Here is a 16,315-nt window from a genome sequence, read left to right as displayed (position 1 = left end):
TCGTGGATACTGTGTAAACACGGAAAAGCTACGTGGGTCTCATCATGAAGTATATGTTTTATCCATGCCGTCCATCCATTTTTCAAGGTTATTTTAGAGCATGAGCCCAAAAATCAGGCATATCCGAACGTCAAATGGGCCACATTATAGGAGGCAGTGGGATAGTGACACCTACCGTTGAAACCTTCCCAAGGCCATTTTCTATCCAACCTGTTAATAAGGTCACATAGACCTGGATGAAGGGGAAACACAAATATCAGCTTGATCCAATGCTTGGATAGCCCTGAAGAAGTTTTCAACGGTTTTTCGTTTAATCCTCACTGTGTGTTCCATATGAACATTGGATCTACCTCATTTTTGAGCTTAAACCCTAAAATGATATGGAAAAATGGATGGCCGGTGTGGATAAAACCGATTCATCAAGGTGGCCCCACAGTGCCATGAATGTGACGAGCTCGTGACAGGCGGGGTTGTACCCAATCGGCGTCCGACCATCCGCAAATGTAGGCTTGAGGCTATGGTAAAAGCGGCCTTTGATTGGATGATCGTAGGCTTTTGATAGCTAAACGATTCCCTTCGGAATGTGGACCGTGCACCTTTTTCTTATTTCAACCGCACAAATGAAATTCACAGATCAAACAGCAGTGCTGTACCCAGACCATCCATTGCAAGGACCACCTAGCTGGCGGTCCGTTTTCACCAGGAAGGTGACACGTGCACCTGAACGGGAGATGAATATGAAGAAGAGCGTTCTACTATTTCAGAGGTTAAGATGTGAATCGCAGCACATTTGGGAGACTGACACGTGTACGGTAGATCAGGCTGATAATTGGGTGGGGTATCGGAATTCATCATGTGGGCCATCTAGTAGGAGAAAGTACCGGGATTAGAAAGAAGAAGACGATCTGTATTCAAAGTTTTAATGTCCCCGTAGAGCCTCACCCGATGCGTGGGTGGGATCTGTCCCACGTGCGTCACTCTGTCGCGTGTGCGCAATTCATATTTTCCGTATCTCCTCGCGCGAATTCCTTCAAGGGTGCTTTCCGTTGTCACTCTCTTCCAGCAAGGAAATTTGGAAAATTCAGCTACAGCTGAAGGGGAGAGAGAGAGAGAGAGAGAGAGACTTTTGTAGTCGAGATAGGGCTTGAGGGAGGTTTTTGTAGGCGTTGAGGGGTTAGACGGAGAGAGAGAGAGACGAGGTTTTTGTTTTTTTAAAGGAGTGAGAGAAATAGAAATGCGGAGAAAGAAACGAGGTTTTTGTAGACGAAAGAGGGTTTAGAGAGAGGAATTGGGGAGAGAACCGAGGATTTTGCATACGAAAGAGGTTTGAGAGAGAGAGAGAGGGTTTTGTAGAAGAAAGAAGGTTAGTTTTTTTTTTTTTTTTTTTGTATAAAAGGGAGTTTTTTTTTCTTCTTTTTTTAATTGTAGAGGGTTGAGAGAGAGAGAGAGAGAGAGAGAGAGAGATGGAAGAAGGAGAAAAAGGGGGAGTCGCGGCGGAAAAGGAGGGAATTTTGGGGAGAAAGTTGAGGCGCGGGGTGTTGGTAGGGAAAAGAGGGGGCCCATGCACTCCAGTGCCTGCTTGGAAACTGGGGGGTGCGCACGATAATAATAAAGGTGGGTTAATGATACCCGCACTCTCCGCAAGGAAGCTCGCCGCTAGCCTCTGGGAGATTCAGGACCTCCACCCTCTTCCTAAAATGAGCCGGGGCGTCAGGAGCCACCACCACAAGGACAAGGCTCTTGACCTTCCCCCCCATCTGGCCGATCCCCCTCACAGTCCACCTGAGCAGGTAATGCCACTCAACTCGGTTTTTCTTTTGTTCTCTCTCTCTCTCTCTCAAGATTTTATTTTTTATTTTTTATTTTTTTGGGGGTTTTTTTCTCTGTTTTACGAGAAGCTTAAATTTTGTTTTTCTTGAAGGGTTTTATGCCGATGGGTTTTTGTTTTCATGAGCAAAAAAATTATTTCTTAACCATTAAAAAAAAAAAAAATCGAAGATTTATCTGGGTTTTTAGTTTGAGTTTTGATCTGTTAAAAGAGTAGGATGGCGGAACAGGATTCATGTAGGCGACCCCAATTAATTGTGATAAGGCTTAGATGATGATGAGTTTCTAACGGTTAAAAGAGTTCTTTTTTTTTTTGAATGGGTATTTTATTTCTTAGTAGTAAAAAATGATTTTCCATGGGAATTGATATTTACACCCACCTGATTTGTTTGTATACACCCATTATTTCCATTTTAGGAATCACTTTAGCATAAGAGTACGATTTCAATCCCCAAAGTGGAAAATTGGTGTATGGGAATGGGAAAAAAGATGGGTGTTAATAGTAGCTCCTTGTTTTTTATTGTTGTTTTAGTTCTCTGTTCATGGGTTTTGTCTGGGTTTTCTGTCTTGAATAGGACTTGATGTTTTGTGCGAAATGGGTATGTATCGCCCACAAGCGGTATGGCCATGTCACCCTATACAACCCCAGTGGTGACTTATATGGTACACCGAAACCAATTTGCAAGCCACGGTCTTGAATCTTGATTCCATTTCATAGATAGCCTGATCGGGTAAAAATGCTTGAATTGGGGATTTAATGCTGATGAGTGTTTGGATTATTGTGCTTGATTTTTTATTTTTTTATTTTTTTTTGGGGGGGGCGGGGCCCTATGTTCTTGCGCTTACGTCTACTTATTGTTCTCTCTTTGTAAATCTGTTCAGTCTGATTTAATGGTCTATCAGTTGCAAGGTTTAAAATGTCAGTTTCATAGGGGTTTGAGCCATAGCTCAACTTTGACATGGCTCAATGTTAGTCAGGGTGCGTTGTAACATTTAGGTCTCTGGTTCAATAAATAAATAAATAAGGTATCAGAATATGCATCATCAAGGTCAAAATAGATAATGTATTCCCATCTTTTGGATTCTACTTCTTTACTAGAAATGGAACAGCTCCGATCTTTTCAATTAATTTTTTATTACTTGACATTTTGGACTTATCAATTGTAACGAATGGTGCGTTATTATTATTATTATTATTATTGGCTTCTTCTTCTTTGAAATTTTAACTTTGACATTTGGAATGGGCTCTTTTTAATCTATGATAGCAGTTGAATTTATTGTTTGAATTTGTAGGGCTTTTTCATTGGAAACTTATAAATCTGTTTATTTGGCTCTAGTTAGTTTCAATTGAAGCTTCATAGTGGTTTTAGCAGAAACTGAAAAGCAGCACATAGAACATCAGCTGCTCAGTTTTCTAGTCGTTGCTTGTGTTGGAAAGTGGGTGCATTTCTTTATGGACTGATGTCTGGTTTATTCCTATTGGATGAGGGGTTCAATGCAGCAGTGAAGTTAGAATGAACTAGCAGGTACCTTCGTATGGTCAGATCTGTATTCTGACTTGAAATTGACTACACATTATCCTTGTTTTTCTTCACATGTTCTGAAAGATAGTTTCCATAAAGAAAACCTGCATTGTTTGAATCCTTTTGGATGATTTCCTTTTGGGGTTCACCCTGTTGAAGGCTTCTTTAATTGGTTCTTTGCTCAATTGACTGGCATTTATGAGTAGTTGGAGAGAGATTTTTTTTTTTTTTTTTCAACTGATGCATTTGATGGCAGTATTATAGGCTTTCATCTGAACTATGAAGCTGTATCTCGATTAGGGGTTTTCTATTCCAAAACTAATCTTTCTCCTTTTCCATTGTCAGTCAGCAAGCCCAGGTAGTCTGACCCGGCATGTTGCTGCATCACTGATGCAGCATCATAAATTGATAGAAAGGAGTGGTCGAGCTCTACAGCCTGTTTCTCCAGCTAGTTGTAGCTCAATGGAGGTATGTTTATCATCTTTTCTGTTCCATATTTATCATTTGAATTGGTTACTTTGGATTCCTAAGTGAGGGATAGTCGTCTTATTGTATTGCATATGTAAAAGATGGGTATTTTTATATGAGATCGTCTCAAGTCCAGACAGTTGCATGATAAGTTGCTGTTCAACTAGCAGATAAGTTTCAGCTTGTTATGCATGTGTGAAATCCAACCTGTCCAATTGGCTGGCCCTGCCATGAGGATCACCTTGTACCCAAATTAGCGTGAGCCACTCACCATGTGGGCCACACCATAGAAAAGAATGTATAACAATCAATAAATAACAAAATACGAGCATGCAAGGTCATCCTCCTTGTGGGGCCAACCTATTGGAGATGTTTTATGTCGTACATGCTAGATGGGTTGGAAGCAATCCACTGGCCCGCTAGACGGTAACTCATCTGGAACTGGTCGGACTTGAAGACTTTCTCTTTTAATATTTGTAAAGCAGACCCTAACTAGCTGTGACAAGGGTATGATGATGGTGGTGGTGGTGGTATGGTCTGTCTTTATGCTAAACATGAGAAGTTTGAAGGACTGATTAGGATTCTCTCTTGCTCGAAATGAATCAAGCAATCTTTTGAACTTTTCCATTCTTCTAAAATCTGTAGTTCCAATACTTACTATCCACAAGGCACATTAGTTTGCTGAGCCTCTCTGTTTGGTGATCCAGACCATTGATCAAATGGGCACTGCCATTGATGTTGGTGCCATTGGAACTCCCAGAAAATAGGCCAAAGATTGGAGGCTAGCATCTTCCATATGGGATTCGCATCCACAGTGATGCCATCAGATCTACATTCTCGATCGCCAGACCATGGGCCTACATCTACAGAATAATGTGCCTTAGCTAGCTGTACATTGCTGAGGATCAGCACTTGATAATTCCTATTCTTACAAATTACATTATTTACAATATGTATTTTGAATCAGCCTACCAGTGGACGATCCGACTGTTGTTTACCCCAATGCACATTTGTCTTCCTCGCAGATAGCAGCTTATAACCAGCCCGTCACTCCCACAAGTTCTCTGGACTTCAAGGCAAGATTTGGGGAGTCAGGTTATAACCTTAGAACCTCTACGGAGTTATTGAAAGTACTTAATCGAATATGGGGCCTGGAAGAACAGCATGCGTCTAATGTCTCATTGGTGAAAGCGCTGAAGAAAGAGCTAGGCCATTCTCGAGCCCGGATCCAGGAGTTGGTGCAAGAACAGCAAGCGGACAGGAATGAAATAGACGATCTGATGAAGCAGGTTGCTGAGGACAAGCTTATTAGTAGGAGCAAGGAGCAAGATAAGATCAAAGCAGCGGTGCAGTCCATGAGGGATGAGCTCGAAGATGAGCGGAAGCTGAGGGCTCGGTCGGAGAGCTTGCATAGGAAGTTAGCTAGAGAGCTATCTGGCATGAAGTCCTCATTTGCAAAGGCTCTGAAGGAATTGGAAAGAGAGAGAAAAGCACGGGTTCTGTTGGAAGACCTGTGCGATGAGTTTGCTGGAGGGATAGGAGATTATGAGTTGGAGCTTCGGGGGCTGAAACAGAAGTCCACAAAAGATCATAATAGTGGAGATGATCGATTGATACTTCACATTTCTGAAGCGTGGCTTGATGAACGGGCCCAGATGAAGCTCGCAGAAGCTCGGTTTGATCTCTCTGAAAAGGACACGATGGTAGACAGGCTGAGATGTGAGATCGAGACCTTTCTTCAGGCTAAACGATCAGGTAGCTCTAATGTCACGTATGAAGATGTCGCTGGGAAGGATGGTGGTTTGCGTCGCCATTCCCTTGAGTCAGTCCATTTCAATGGGGCCACAAGCGCACCTCAAGATGCTGGTGATGATGAGGATTCGATGGCCACTGATGTGCACTGCTTTGAGCTAAACAAGAATGTCAACAGTGCTGAAAATACTGACCGGTCTAAACAGCATGGTGACAAAGCTATAGATGATCTGGAAGAGAGAAAGAAATCTATTCCCGTGAATAAGAAATTGGGGCCCCATGAAAAGATCAAGGGCCATAATTCATCTGGCTTACAAGTGCAATTTGAAGAAGAGATGGCCAGGGCTGCCAGGTCATGTAATGGAAACAAGACCGAGTTTATTGAAAGGGTGGCAGATGCTGATGGGGAGAAAGCGAGTCAGACTGAAGTCGGCCTTTCCCAGAAATCTGAAAAGGGTGGGCCACGGGAGGGTGGACGTGACAGAAAAGGCAAACGGGACGGCATCCATGGATTGAACCACATGATTGGTAACTTAATCAGGAGTGGGTCGCCGTTTTCCGAAGGCAGCAAGATTCGCCCTGAGAATGACCACAGAGATGATCCTCGCAGCCACTTCTCATGGAGGGGTCACTCAGTCACAGGTGCTAGGGACGACGTTTCGGGCGAGGGTCCTGGCCTATCAAGTCCAGTACAACAGTGGAATTTCCGACACACATCTCCAGATCTTGATATATCTCAAAGTCAAAGCTCTCTGAAATGGCCCGGGGGCTTAAAGGAGAGTACCTTGAAGGCAAAACTGCTTGAAGCGAGGTTTGAAGGGCAGCATGCTCGATTAAAAACTTCGAAAGGTCCCTAAAATGGACTTTGGAAATCTCAGTTATGTCAATGGTGGCCAAGGTATGTCGAAAGTGGTTTTCTTTTCTACTTTGACAAAGCATGAAATGTTCAATTGAGGCACAACAAAGTGTACTTGTGTCGCCCACCGTATGATGATGAAACCATTTGTTTAGTGGGCCATGCCGTGGATGGGGATACCCCAAAATCTACTCCACTGAATGATTCCGCTGCTCAAGAGTTTCCCTGTATGGACCGTTGGTTGTAGTTCTCAATTTGGAAGCCACCAATTGAGTGGCTAGGATGCATCTGATAGGATATATTGGGATACGGGTCCACCCCATGATGGGGTTCACAAGATTAACTGCTTAGATTGCCAAAAACTAGGTCCCCACCAATTTGGATTGAGCATAAACTTGGGGTGTAAACTTTTAATATGTAATTTTGGAATTTACATCTGTATATGAGCTGTAAAGTTGTGAAATGATTTACAGATGGCTCTTATGATTGTTGTGAAATGGGTACAACTGATTCTACTAGAAATCAACTGCAACAAAATCAATTTTCTTCTTATCAGCTCTTCTGATCTCTTGTGGAATGCTAATTATATAAAAGATAGAGAACGATTGGGCCGCTGATATCATTTTTTCATCTCTTATTAAGGCTGCCTTTGGTTGCACCGGATGTCATGATATTTCAATAGTAATGAGTTTAATCTGTGCAAAATATCATGAAATTTCATGATATTTGGTGCACCCAAATACAGCACAATCAAACTAGCTGAATTACAATTTGTTTTTGCCATTGTAGGAGTACAGAGGCAGAAACTCAAAATGGGTTTTTCGTTCTTAGGATCGTTTCATTTTGTTTTGGCACCTTGTTGATGTATTTTGAGCCCCACAAGCTTAGCTGCGTCAATTACCAGTGTAACGGCCGATAGGTACAAGTGGGCCATAATCAGAGTCCAACGGTCGAAAATCGAATCTAGCACTTGCCGATGTGGATTCTCCAGCTGTTATGCTTTCCGTTCCCAATGGAGCATGAATTTACAGGCTAGTTTGATGTAGTGCAGCAGCCAATGTCTAATGCCTACTTTGATTTGTCTAACCATCGAGCAATCAGGTCAGGGGCATATGATCATCAAACACATGGTTGAATGACCAAGTGATCCAGACCTTGAATCCAGCAGTATGCCTTGTAGGTGGGCCACCGTTTGGAAAACACATTGAATGAATGGTTTTGACAATATCTGATCATGGTCCTTAAAAAGAAAGATTTAAGGATGAAAATTGGTTAATGTTAATATCGAGTTCTCTTTTAGTGGGTAGTCGGATTACCTGATGATCATTGTCCTTTTGGTCATGGACTCGTCAGGCACGTGACCATAGCCCATAGATGAATTTAAAATAGAAATGAAAATTTTAGTGGAAGAGAATGCAAATTCCCCATTGATGCAACTGTTTCCTTTATTTGAAATACCAAAAACAGAGAAAATCGATTTCTTTTCTTCACAAAAAATGAGTAAAAGCCATTTCCTTAAACAGACCATTTGAATTTATGAAATCGAAAGAGTAGATTCGTGAAGAAAAACATCATATCCAAAGAAAATGGTAGATAAGTAAATTCATGGAAAGAATCTTATAAATATTGCTTGTTTTAACTCTCATTATGTAAAATGCTTAATGGTAAAAGAGTAAAATATATTTTTCAGAAAGTGTGAAAATGAGAATTATCAAGTTTTAAAGAGGAAAAGAAAAGGACCTTAGATTTTTATTATTTTTATTTTTTTATTTTTTTATTATTTTTATTTTTATTTTTTTAACCTCATTCTCAATAAATTATTTCATTGCGGCAGTACAAGGAAAGCACCACATTTGCCGAAAAAAGTTTTTTATTTTTGTTTTTATTTTTTAAATTCTACCAATTAAAATATACCATTAAAAATAAACCTGAGAAAATACATTTTTATAGTTGAAGGGTATAGGTATCACTGTTTAACCATTAATCTTTTAACATTTTCATAGATGGTAAAACAACTTCTTTATCTTAATTAAAAAAAATATGAATGTTTGGGATCATCTTAAGCATGTGGGTCCACATGCCCACATGTTGAAATTATTTGGTGATTGGAGCCCTCTTATGTTTTTTATTCTAAGCTATGCCCATCAAACTTAAGGGATGTTTGGTAGCTTTTATTTGATGTGCATGGATAATTATAATAGAATTGAGGTGAATTGGAATCACTAAATGTGTTTGGCAATTTATAATTGAAATCCACTGTAATACAACTATATAGTACTCAGAATCACTCAATTGTGTTTGGTGGTCTATATTTAAAAAAGAAAGAATTAAGAGAGATGACCATGACTTACTAATAATGGTAATAAGAACTCATGTGAAATATAATAATTTTATTAATATTTAAAAAATATGCTTGTGAAATACTCTCCCCAGGCACACCATTCACACTCCCAGACAATAGGCTTAACTGATGATTGTGTATATGAATTTAAAATAATTCAAAAAGAGTTCTTTAAGAGCTCACATTTATCTAAATTGAAGTAAAAAATCACCACAAAAAAATGATTTCGACGACATTAACGGTTCAAATCTTGGGACCATCTCCACAGGGCAGTTCCCCTCTAGACAAAAGGCATTGGGAACTCCTAAGAGTTAACCACCGTTCATCTATCCCCCATACACCAGCAAACATATTTAACGAATCAAGACCATTGAAATTCTGCTCTGTAAAGTCCCGCTGATTGGACGACCTTGACCCCTGACCATTTTATCTTTAACCGTCCATTTGACAGCCAACGTTTAGAAGGAAGGGATGGTTCCATGAACGTTGGTTTCTGGCCAACATCAAAATGCGTCCCACGAAATGGACGGTCCAGATCTCAGTACATACATGCCAAGTGTACAGTGAATTAGTCACCAGAAATTAGAGATGGTGGTGGACTATGACACTCATTTTGGGGATTGTAGTGAGGGGTGAGGTTTTCAACGGTGGACGTCATTATCCCCACTGTTTCTTGTGGTGTGGTCCATTTTAACTTTGAATATGCTTAAGTTTTTGTCTCATGATCTAAAATGATATGAAAAAAAGGATGGACGGGGTGGATAAAATACTTACATCATGGTGGACCCCACAGAGTCTTCACTGCACTGTAATGGTTGGTGAGCGCCTTAGTATGTTATCCGCGTTCTCCTTCGAATATTAACGGCTTTTACTGTCTGTTTTCTGGTATCCATTTCTTACCAATCCAAAACATAATCCACAGATGGCTCTTTCACGCCTTTCAAATCTTCTCCACCATCCAAAAATCTCAAATAAAAAAAGAAAAAGAAAAACCATTTTCTGGAATCTCTTCAATCATAGAAAGCATGAAAAGTCTTAGGAAATCCTATCCAACAATACAAATTCCACCTTCTTTCAGCAGCAGAGTACATGGCATCTGCAATCTTCAAAACCACCCAAAATGCCATTTCCCAAAATATCCATCTCCATTTCTCCCCCAAAAATTCCAAATCCATCACGAAACAAAGCATTCCGGCCGTTGTTGTGAAGCTCTGCTCGGAGAACCGATTGAAAGAAGCTGTGGGTAATCTCGATTTCATTCCCAAAGAAGGTTTATCCGCTGAAAAGACCCAAATTTATGACTGTTTGTTGCGTTCACTTGCATCTGAGCGAGACCTTATTCTTGCAAGAAAGGTCTATGATCACATGGTCGGTTCGAATTTGCATAGGAATGTGTATTTTGGGACGAGAATTGTCCACATGTTTGTTGAATGCGGTAGCTTGGTCGATGCTATGGATGCTTTTGAGGGCGTTGAGGGTAAGAACTTGTGGTTCTGGTCTGTTATCTTAGATGGGTTCTGCAGGAAGGGTCTTTTCGATGAAGCATTGATGCTTTTTCGTGATTTCGGGACTGCTCATCTGAGAGCTGATGGTTTTGTTTTGAACAGTGTTCTTAGAGCTTGTGGTGGTTCACGGAATTTGCAGTTGGGGAGGGAAGTTCATGGATTTGTTTATAAGAGTGGATACAAATCTGATGTTTTCCTGAGCAATTGTTTGGTGGATATGTATGGGAAATGTGGCTGCATTGGTGATGCCCGTAAATTGTTTGATAAGATGCTTCATAGAGATGTTGTTTCATGGAATACGATGTTGAAGGGTTATAGTCGAGCAGAGGATTTTGATGGGTTTGCTGGATTGGTCACAGAAATAGAAGCAGGAGGGGTGAAGCCAAATTTGATAACTTGGAATACAATTATTTCAGGGTATGCAGTTTACGGCTATGCCAAAGAAGCACTGGATTGTTTCTTTAAAATGCAAAAGATGGGTATGAAACCAGATGTAGTCTCTTGTAATGCGCTAATTTCGGCTTTGGCCCGATGTGGGTATTTTGAGGAAGCTTTAGAGCTTGTTCGGCAAATGCGAAACGTGGGTTTGGAACCAGATATTGCTTCGTGGACGACACTTATTGGAGCATATGTGAATTTTGGATTCTTGAAGGAGGCCTTGAGTTTGTTCTCCCAAGTGCAATTTTCTGAGATGGTTTTAGATGAGATGGTATTTTCCTCAGTTCTTAAGGCATGCGCTGGCCTAGGTGCTCTCAGACAAGGTAGAGAGATCCATGCATTCATAGTCAGAAACGGGTTTATGATTGAAGCTTTTCTTAGTGCTTCTCTTGTACACATGTATACCAAATGTGGGAAACTAGACGATGCACACAGATTGCTATTTAAGAACAACATTGTTTCGTGGAACTCTTTGATTGGGGGGTATGTTAAAAAAGGGGACGTGGAAGAAGCAAAAGAACTTTTCCAAAGTTTGCAATCAGAATCCTTGAAGCCTGATTTGGTGTCCTGGAATATAATGATTGACTGCAATGCCCAAGAAGGTAATACAAAAGGAGCATTAGACATGCTTGATCGTATGCAATCAGTTGGGGTTTCACCTGATTCAATTTCGTGGAATAGCATTATCAAAGGATATGCAAAAGGCAGGCAGACTGATGATGCTGTGCAGATTGTAAATCGAATGGAATCATCAGGCTTTAAGCCGAATACGGGCACATGGAATACATTGATATCTAATCATGTCAACCATGGGTATGGGGAAGAGGCATTACAAACTTTCCAATTAATGAAAAAATGTGGCATCGAACCAGATGGGATCACAATTTCCTGTATTCTACGTGCTTGTGCTCTTTTGGGAGCTTCACGAATAGGAAAATCAGTGCATGGATGGATCATGAGGAGAAGCATCAAAGACAAGTACATAACCAGCGCTCTCCTCGAAATGTATATCAAGTCTGATGATTTGGGTACTGCTTGGGAGCTTTTTGCCAGAACCTGTGATAAGAATTTAGTATTGTGGAATGGAATGATATCAGGGTTTGCCAAAAGCGGGAAGCTGCGCGAGGCTCACAGACTATTGGGCAAAGTGCGAATGGCTAAGTTAAAACCTGATGTAATTTCTTGGACCGCTGTCTTGTCAGGTTATATCAAGAGCGGCAATGCAGATACGGCATTGGAAATCTTGTGCCAAATGTGGCAATCTGGGGTTCGACCTGACCCAATTGCTATAACTGCTGCCTCAACAGCGTGTGCCAAATTGGGAATGCTTGAAAGTGGGAAAGAAATCCATGGCTTCTCAATTACAACTGGATTGGAGAAAGATCCTTCTGTTCAAGCTGCTCTAATATCTATGTATTTCAAATGTGGGAGCATCAATGAGGCTGTTTGCATATTTGAAAGAGCTCCCCACAACAATACCTTAATCTGGAACTCCATGATTTCAGGGTATGTCATGCATGGGCGTGGAAAACTAGCCATCTCTCTTTTCCGTAGAATGCAGAATGAAGGTGTCGACGCCAATTCAATCACGTTCTTCGGTGTTCTATCCGCATGTTGCCAAACAAACCTTGTTGTTGAAGATTGGCAGTGTGCTGATACATTGCTTCAGGATTTTGGTTCATTATGCCATGGGGGACAGTATGCGGAAATGGTTGATATTGCTAGAGATATTTGTACATTAGAAGATGGATATCTGGAACACTGTGGTCTACTTCCAAGCATTTACGAAGCTGCAAAGAAATTTGATGGTTGTGTAGCAAATTCTGAAACACGAACAAAACAGTCAGGTCTCACTAAGATCCCACAACCCAGTTGGATATATATTAACAGAAAGAGGCATAGGTTCGATGGAGGGATCTTGCATTCTGAAGTTGATGGTACATGTGAGGTTTTCAATGCTTTAAATCAACAGATGAGAGAGGCCAGCCTCTAGCAAGGCAGATCAATACTAGTTTGAGAGAGGCCAGCCTTTAAATTGAGATCTTTTAGAGCCCACATTGTTAGATTCATGCAATCCTCTGAGCAAGGATACCCGAATCTTATAAAAGAAATTGAAGCACCCAAGTTGGACAATCTTCACAATTATCCATTTTCAAGATGCTTGATAACTTGCTACTGATGGTAGCAAGTGGCACTGCAGTACTCAAGGCTGTGCATATATGTATATATGTATGTATCTATGATAAATGTATCTATGCATTATTTTACAATTGAAATGATGTTCCCCGTCAAGCAATTTGATACTTGCAAAGTGTCTTTTTTTTTTTTTTTTCCATCTCTCTCTCTCTCTCCCTCTCTCTCTCTCTCTCTCTCTCTCTCTCTCTCTCTCTCTCTCTCTCTAAGCGAGGCACACATGTATGAGATGGAAGCCTTTCATCAGGCAATCCCCACTATATAGATCCATTGTCTCAAAAGCCGGACAGGTCTAATTATCTGTTCCGACACATGTATAAAACAGGTGATTTTTTTTTTTTTTTTGGGAAAGAAAAAACAGGTGGAATGGTTGGAATAAATTTGATCAATGGCCCTCATTCTATTTACTAACTGAAAGTTTTTGATTGGCTGTCCACTGTGAGTCCCATCTCATCAACATTATCAATTATTGAATTATAGGCCCTACTTGTACAAACTGAAAGCCCTAACATACCATATAAGCCTACAGCCACATTGAGAAGAGATTGAAGAGTTGTGGCTCACACAGGAGAGATTTGGACCAATCACTAAATGGGGCTGGCCATGAACTTGCCATGGACCATAAATAAGGAAAAATGGATGGTAAGAATGGCCAATATTCAGCTTATATGTGTGGCCCACCTGAAGATTGGGACCAGCCTGCTCTTGGTACTAGACATGTCCACATTGATTCCCACTTGGAACATACTCCAGATCTCTCACATGTGCCCAATTGCACACGTAATCTCCTCTTACTCATTGCTTTAGCAATCCTCTTATCAGAAACCCATTTAAGAAATTAGATTTGGAGGTGGACTTTCCTTTTTCGGGACCTGCTTCTTGCCTTAGGGTGTCTTTGGTTGCACCTGATCAAGAAATTTCATGATATTCGATGCAACCAAACGCACCCTTAAGCAAATTGACAGGGATTAGATGTATTACTTGTGACTTGTGAGAAAAATGCTGCGACCGCTATTTACTTTGCATCTCAATGACTTCCGTATTCATTATTGACAGTATTTATTTTCTAATTTAGAGAATTGTACATTTGTATGCAGGGACATTTTTGCCATCTACAGGATGATCAACAGAGGATCTGGTTGTAATTTAATTTTTGTTTAGTCATCGTAATCTCATCACATTGTGCTGTGTAGTAAACATCCTATAGCTCTCTTTAGATTTTTGGTATTTCTAGCCTAGAATAAAGAGACAACGCCCACTACTCCACGAAGCATGAAATTCTTGTGCCTCCACTCATTCTGTAAACATGACCTTTTGATGATGATTCACACCATCCATTCATCATGCAGCTCCATGAATAGACCATAGGCGAAAATCACAATGAGAGATCATGTAAAAAGATGATGCACAAAGACCACTATGATCCAGCCATCTTTAAATGGTCAGGATTGTGAAGTCATTGTGATTTTTGGTCCATGGCCCCTTTACAGTTGGCCCCAATCAGTGAACAGTTCAGATCATCATGCACATGAACATCCAAGGTCTAGTAGGTAGATGCACAAAAGTTTTTTTTTTTTGGCTTTGGGGAGTTGTGAATCTCATCCCATAGATAAAATATGCTCCATAGTTGATAAAAGTGGACAGTTTCACAGCTGACACTCATCTCATATCCATCTCTATACTTCAAACACATCATTACATGAGTGTAAGGATGCTATGACTTGATAATTTAGAAAAATAGTGGAACACCCATTGTTTTGAACTTCTCTTGTTGAAGTTTGATTACTTATTTTTATAATTGTTATTGGTTTATTTAGCAACAGGATTTTCAGAGATCTTGTTGTTGTTTCTTACATTGGTTTGATCATGATCTTGTGCTATCATGTTTGGTTTACGATCAAATGTCATTTTTTTTCCTGTAATTAAACCCTCTATATTGTTCATCCCCATACATTTAAATTTAGCGTCTGTAGCATCTAGCACTTTGAAAAGAAACAGGGGTGAAGATGGCCTTTGAGGTCATTTCTTAAGGTGAGAATGGAGATTACGGTCCTAAGAGTCAAGGAAGTTAAGGACCCAAAAAGCTAAAAGCTTTTTTGGGTGTAACCCAGAATGAGACTGGTATTGAATGCTCATTGGCAAGCACACATTTTGCAGGCTTAGATTGTTTACTGTGTCCCGCCAAATGAAAATCACAGGAAGCATTAGAGGCTTGTATATAAAAAATGCCCCCCAAAATGAGAATGGGCTGGTAACATGTCTGACCTGTTATTTTCCCGTCCTCATTCAGTTCAGTCAATGCACATTCCCATCCATATTTTCAGTTAGTCGAAACAGAGATCTTTTTACAAGATGGATTTGGCATTTTGGCAGCCCAGGTTTAGGAGAGTTCAGATCCTTTTCCTCAATACTTGATTCAAGATGAGGAGTCAATATTGTGTTGGCAAGATATGGAGTTGGTGAGTCATCTTTTTTTGCACTGTTCATTCTCTAGGGAGGTGTGGGAAAGATTCTTCAGGCTCTTCGGTGTTTCTTGGGTTCTGCCAAGATCAATTGATGACTTTTTCAGGCAGTGGCACATAAGCGTTCATGGTAAATGTGGAACTGACATGTAGAGGCTTTCTCTCCTAGCCGGCCTATGGGCTGCTTGAAGGAAAGGAACAATAGATGCTTCCGGGATGTGTGGCAATCCAAGGGGAGTCTTTCCTCAAGCAAAATCAAGTGTTTTTGAATGGGCGGCAGCTATATCTAAAGTTGAGGCCTCAAGTTTGAGCGGGTTGTAGCGCAAGTTGTGCAGTTTGGGTTTTTCTTTTTCTTTTTTTCCTTGTATTCTTTCGGCTTTGCCGTCTTCATAAATAAATTGTCATCTTCCAAAAAAAGAAAAAAGAAAAAGAAAAAAAAAAGAAAAGAAAAAAACAACTTTGATTCAAGTTCCAAATGGATTTGGCATTTTGGCAGCCCAGATGTAGGAGGATTCGGATCCTTTTCCTCAAATACTTTGATTCAAGTTCCACTGGCATTCAATCTTGCTTATTAAAATTAAAATCTTTCCAGTTTGAAAATGAACATGGGATAATGAAGAATTTCATGATCTGAATCAGTTCCACTATGATCAGCTCTTTGTACTGGTTATTCTTTCAATCTTCTTTGATTTTTCTTTATAGAGTTTCTATTCTATCTCCAAAAATGAAATCCAAATTAGTGTGGATGGCGATTGTGAATATTTGATCTGTATGGATTATGGCACATTGATCTCACTTCCTGAAAAGTTTCGTGCACATTCAGTTCTGCGGCCCACCAAGGTGCAGGAGTAGGAATATGACTAGATGATCGGAGGTAAAGTTCATCTTTTTTGTTACAGTTAAAGGCTTTGGTGGCCATCTATATTCATTTGCAGGGCTCTGAAGGTTCA

General features: G+C 40.4%; 2 protein-coding genes and 1 long non-coding RNA gene across 3 annotated transcripts; all 3 read left to right on the top strand.

Annotated features, from left to right (window-relative positions):
• The first annotated feature begins 1,422 nt into the window (after positions 1-1,422).
• On the top strand, positions 1,423-6,978 carry LOC131245094 (uncharacterized protein At5g41620-like). Its single transcript, XM_058244310.1, has 3 exons — positions 1,423-1,790; positions 3,696-3,818; positions 4,844-6,978. Exons 1-3 carry the CDS (start codon positions 1,464-1,466, stop codon positions 6,425-6,427), a joined length of 2,034 nt encoding a protein of 677 aa, XP_058100293.1. The 5' UTR covers positions 1,423-1,463; the 3' UTR covers positions 6,428-6,978.
• A 2,878-nt stretch (positions 6,979-9,856) lies between these two features.
• On the top strand, positions 9,857-12,703 carry LOC131246368 (pentatricopeptide repeat-containing protein At2g13600-like). The gene has a single exon (XM_058246431.1). The coding sequence runs from the start codon at positions 9,857-9,859 to the stop codon at positions 12,701-12,703; it is 2,847 nt and encodes a 948-aa protein (XP_058102414.1).
• Positions 12,704-13,256: 553 nt separating this feature from the next.
• LOC131245093 (uncharacterized) lies at positions 13,257-16,012 on the top strand. The gene is made up of 2 exons (XR_009170776.1): positions 13,257-15,765; positions 15,797-16,012. It is a non-coding gene; the product is annotated as an uncharacterized LOC131245093 (long non-coding RNA).
• The last annotated feature ends 303 nt before the right edge of the window (positions 16,013-16,315 follow it).

Source organism: Magnolia sinica, chromosome 5 (assembly GCF_029962835.1).
Source record: "Magnolia sinica isolate HGM2019 chromosome 5, MsV1, whole genome shotgun sequence".
Taxonomy (NCBI): domain Eukaryota; kingdom Viridiplantae; phylum Streptophyta; class Magnoliopsida; order Magnoliales; family Magnoliaceae; genus Magnolia; species Magnolia sinica.
This window is presented reverse-complemented; position numbering and strand designations above follow the sequence as displayed.

Bases quoted from the DNA above. Each gene is read 5' to 3' on its own strand.
- LOC131245094 (XM_058244310.1), top strand. From the start codon at position 1,464: ATGGAAGAAGGAGAAAAAGGGGGAGTCGCGGCGGAAAAGGAGGGAATT. The intron at 1,791-3,695 runs GTAATGCCACTC...TTCCATTGTCAG, and splicing joins CTCACAGTCCACCTGAGCAG to TCAGCAAGCCCAGGTAGTCT. The intron at 3,819-4,843 runs GTATGTTTATCA...TCTTCCTCGCAG, and splicing joins CTAGTTGTAGCTCAATGGAG to ATAGCAGCTTATAACCAGCC.
- LOC131246368 (XM_058246431.1), top strand. From the start codon at position 9,857: ATGGCATCTGCAATCTTCAAAACCACCCAAAATGCCATTTCCCAAAAT.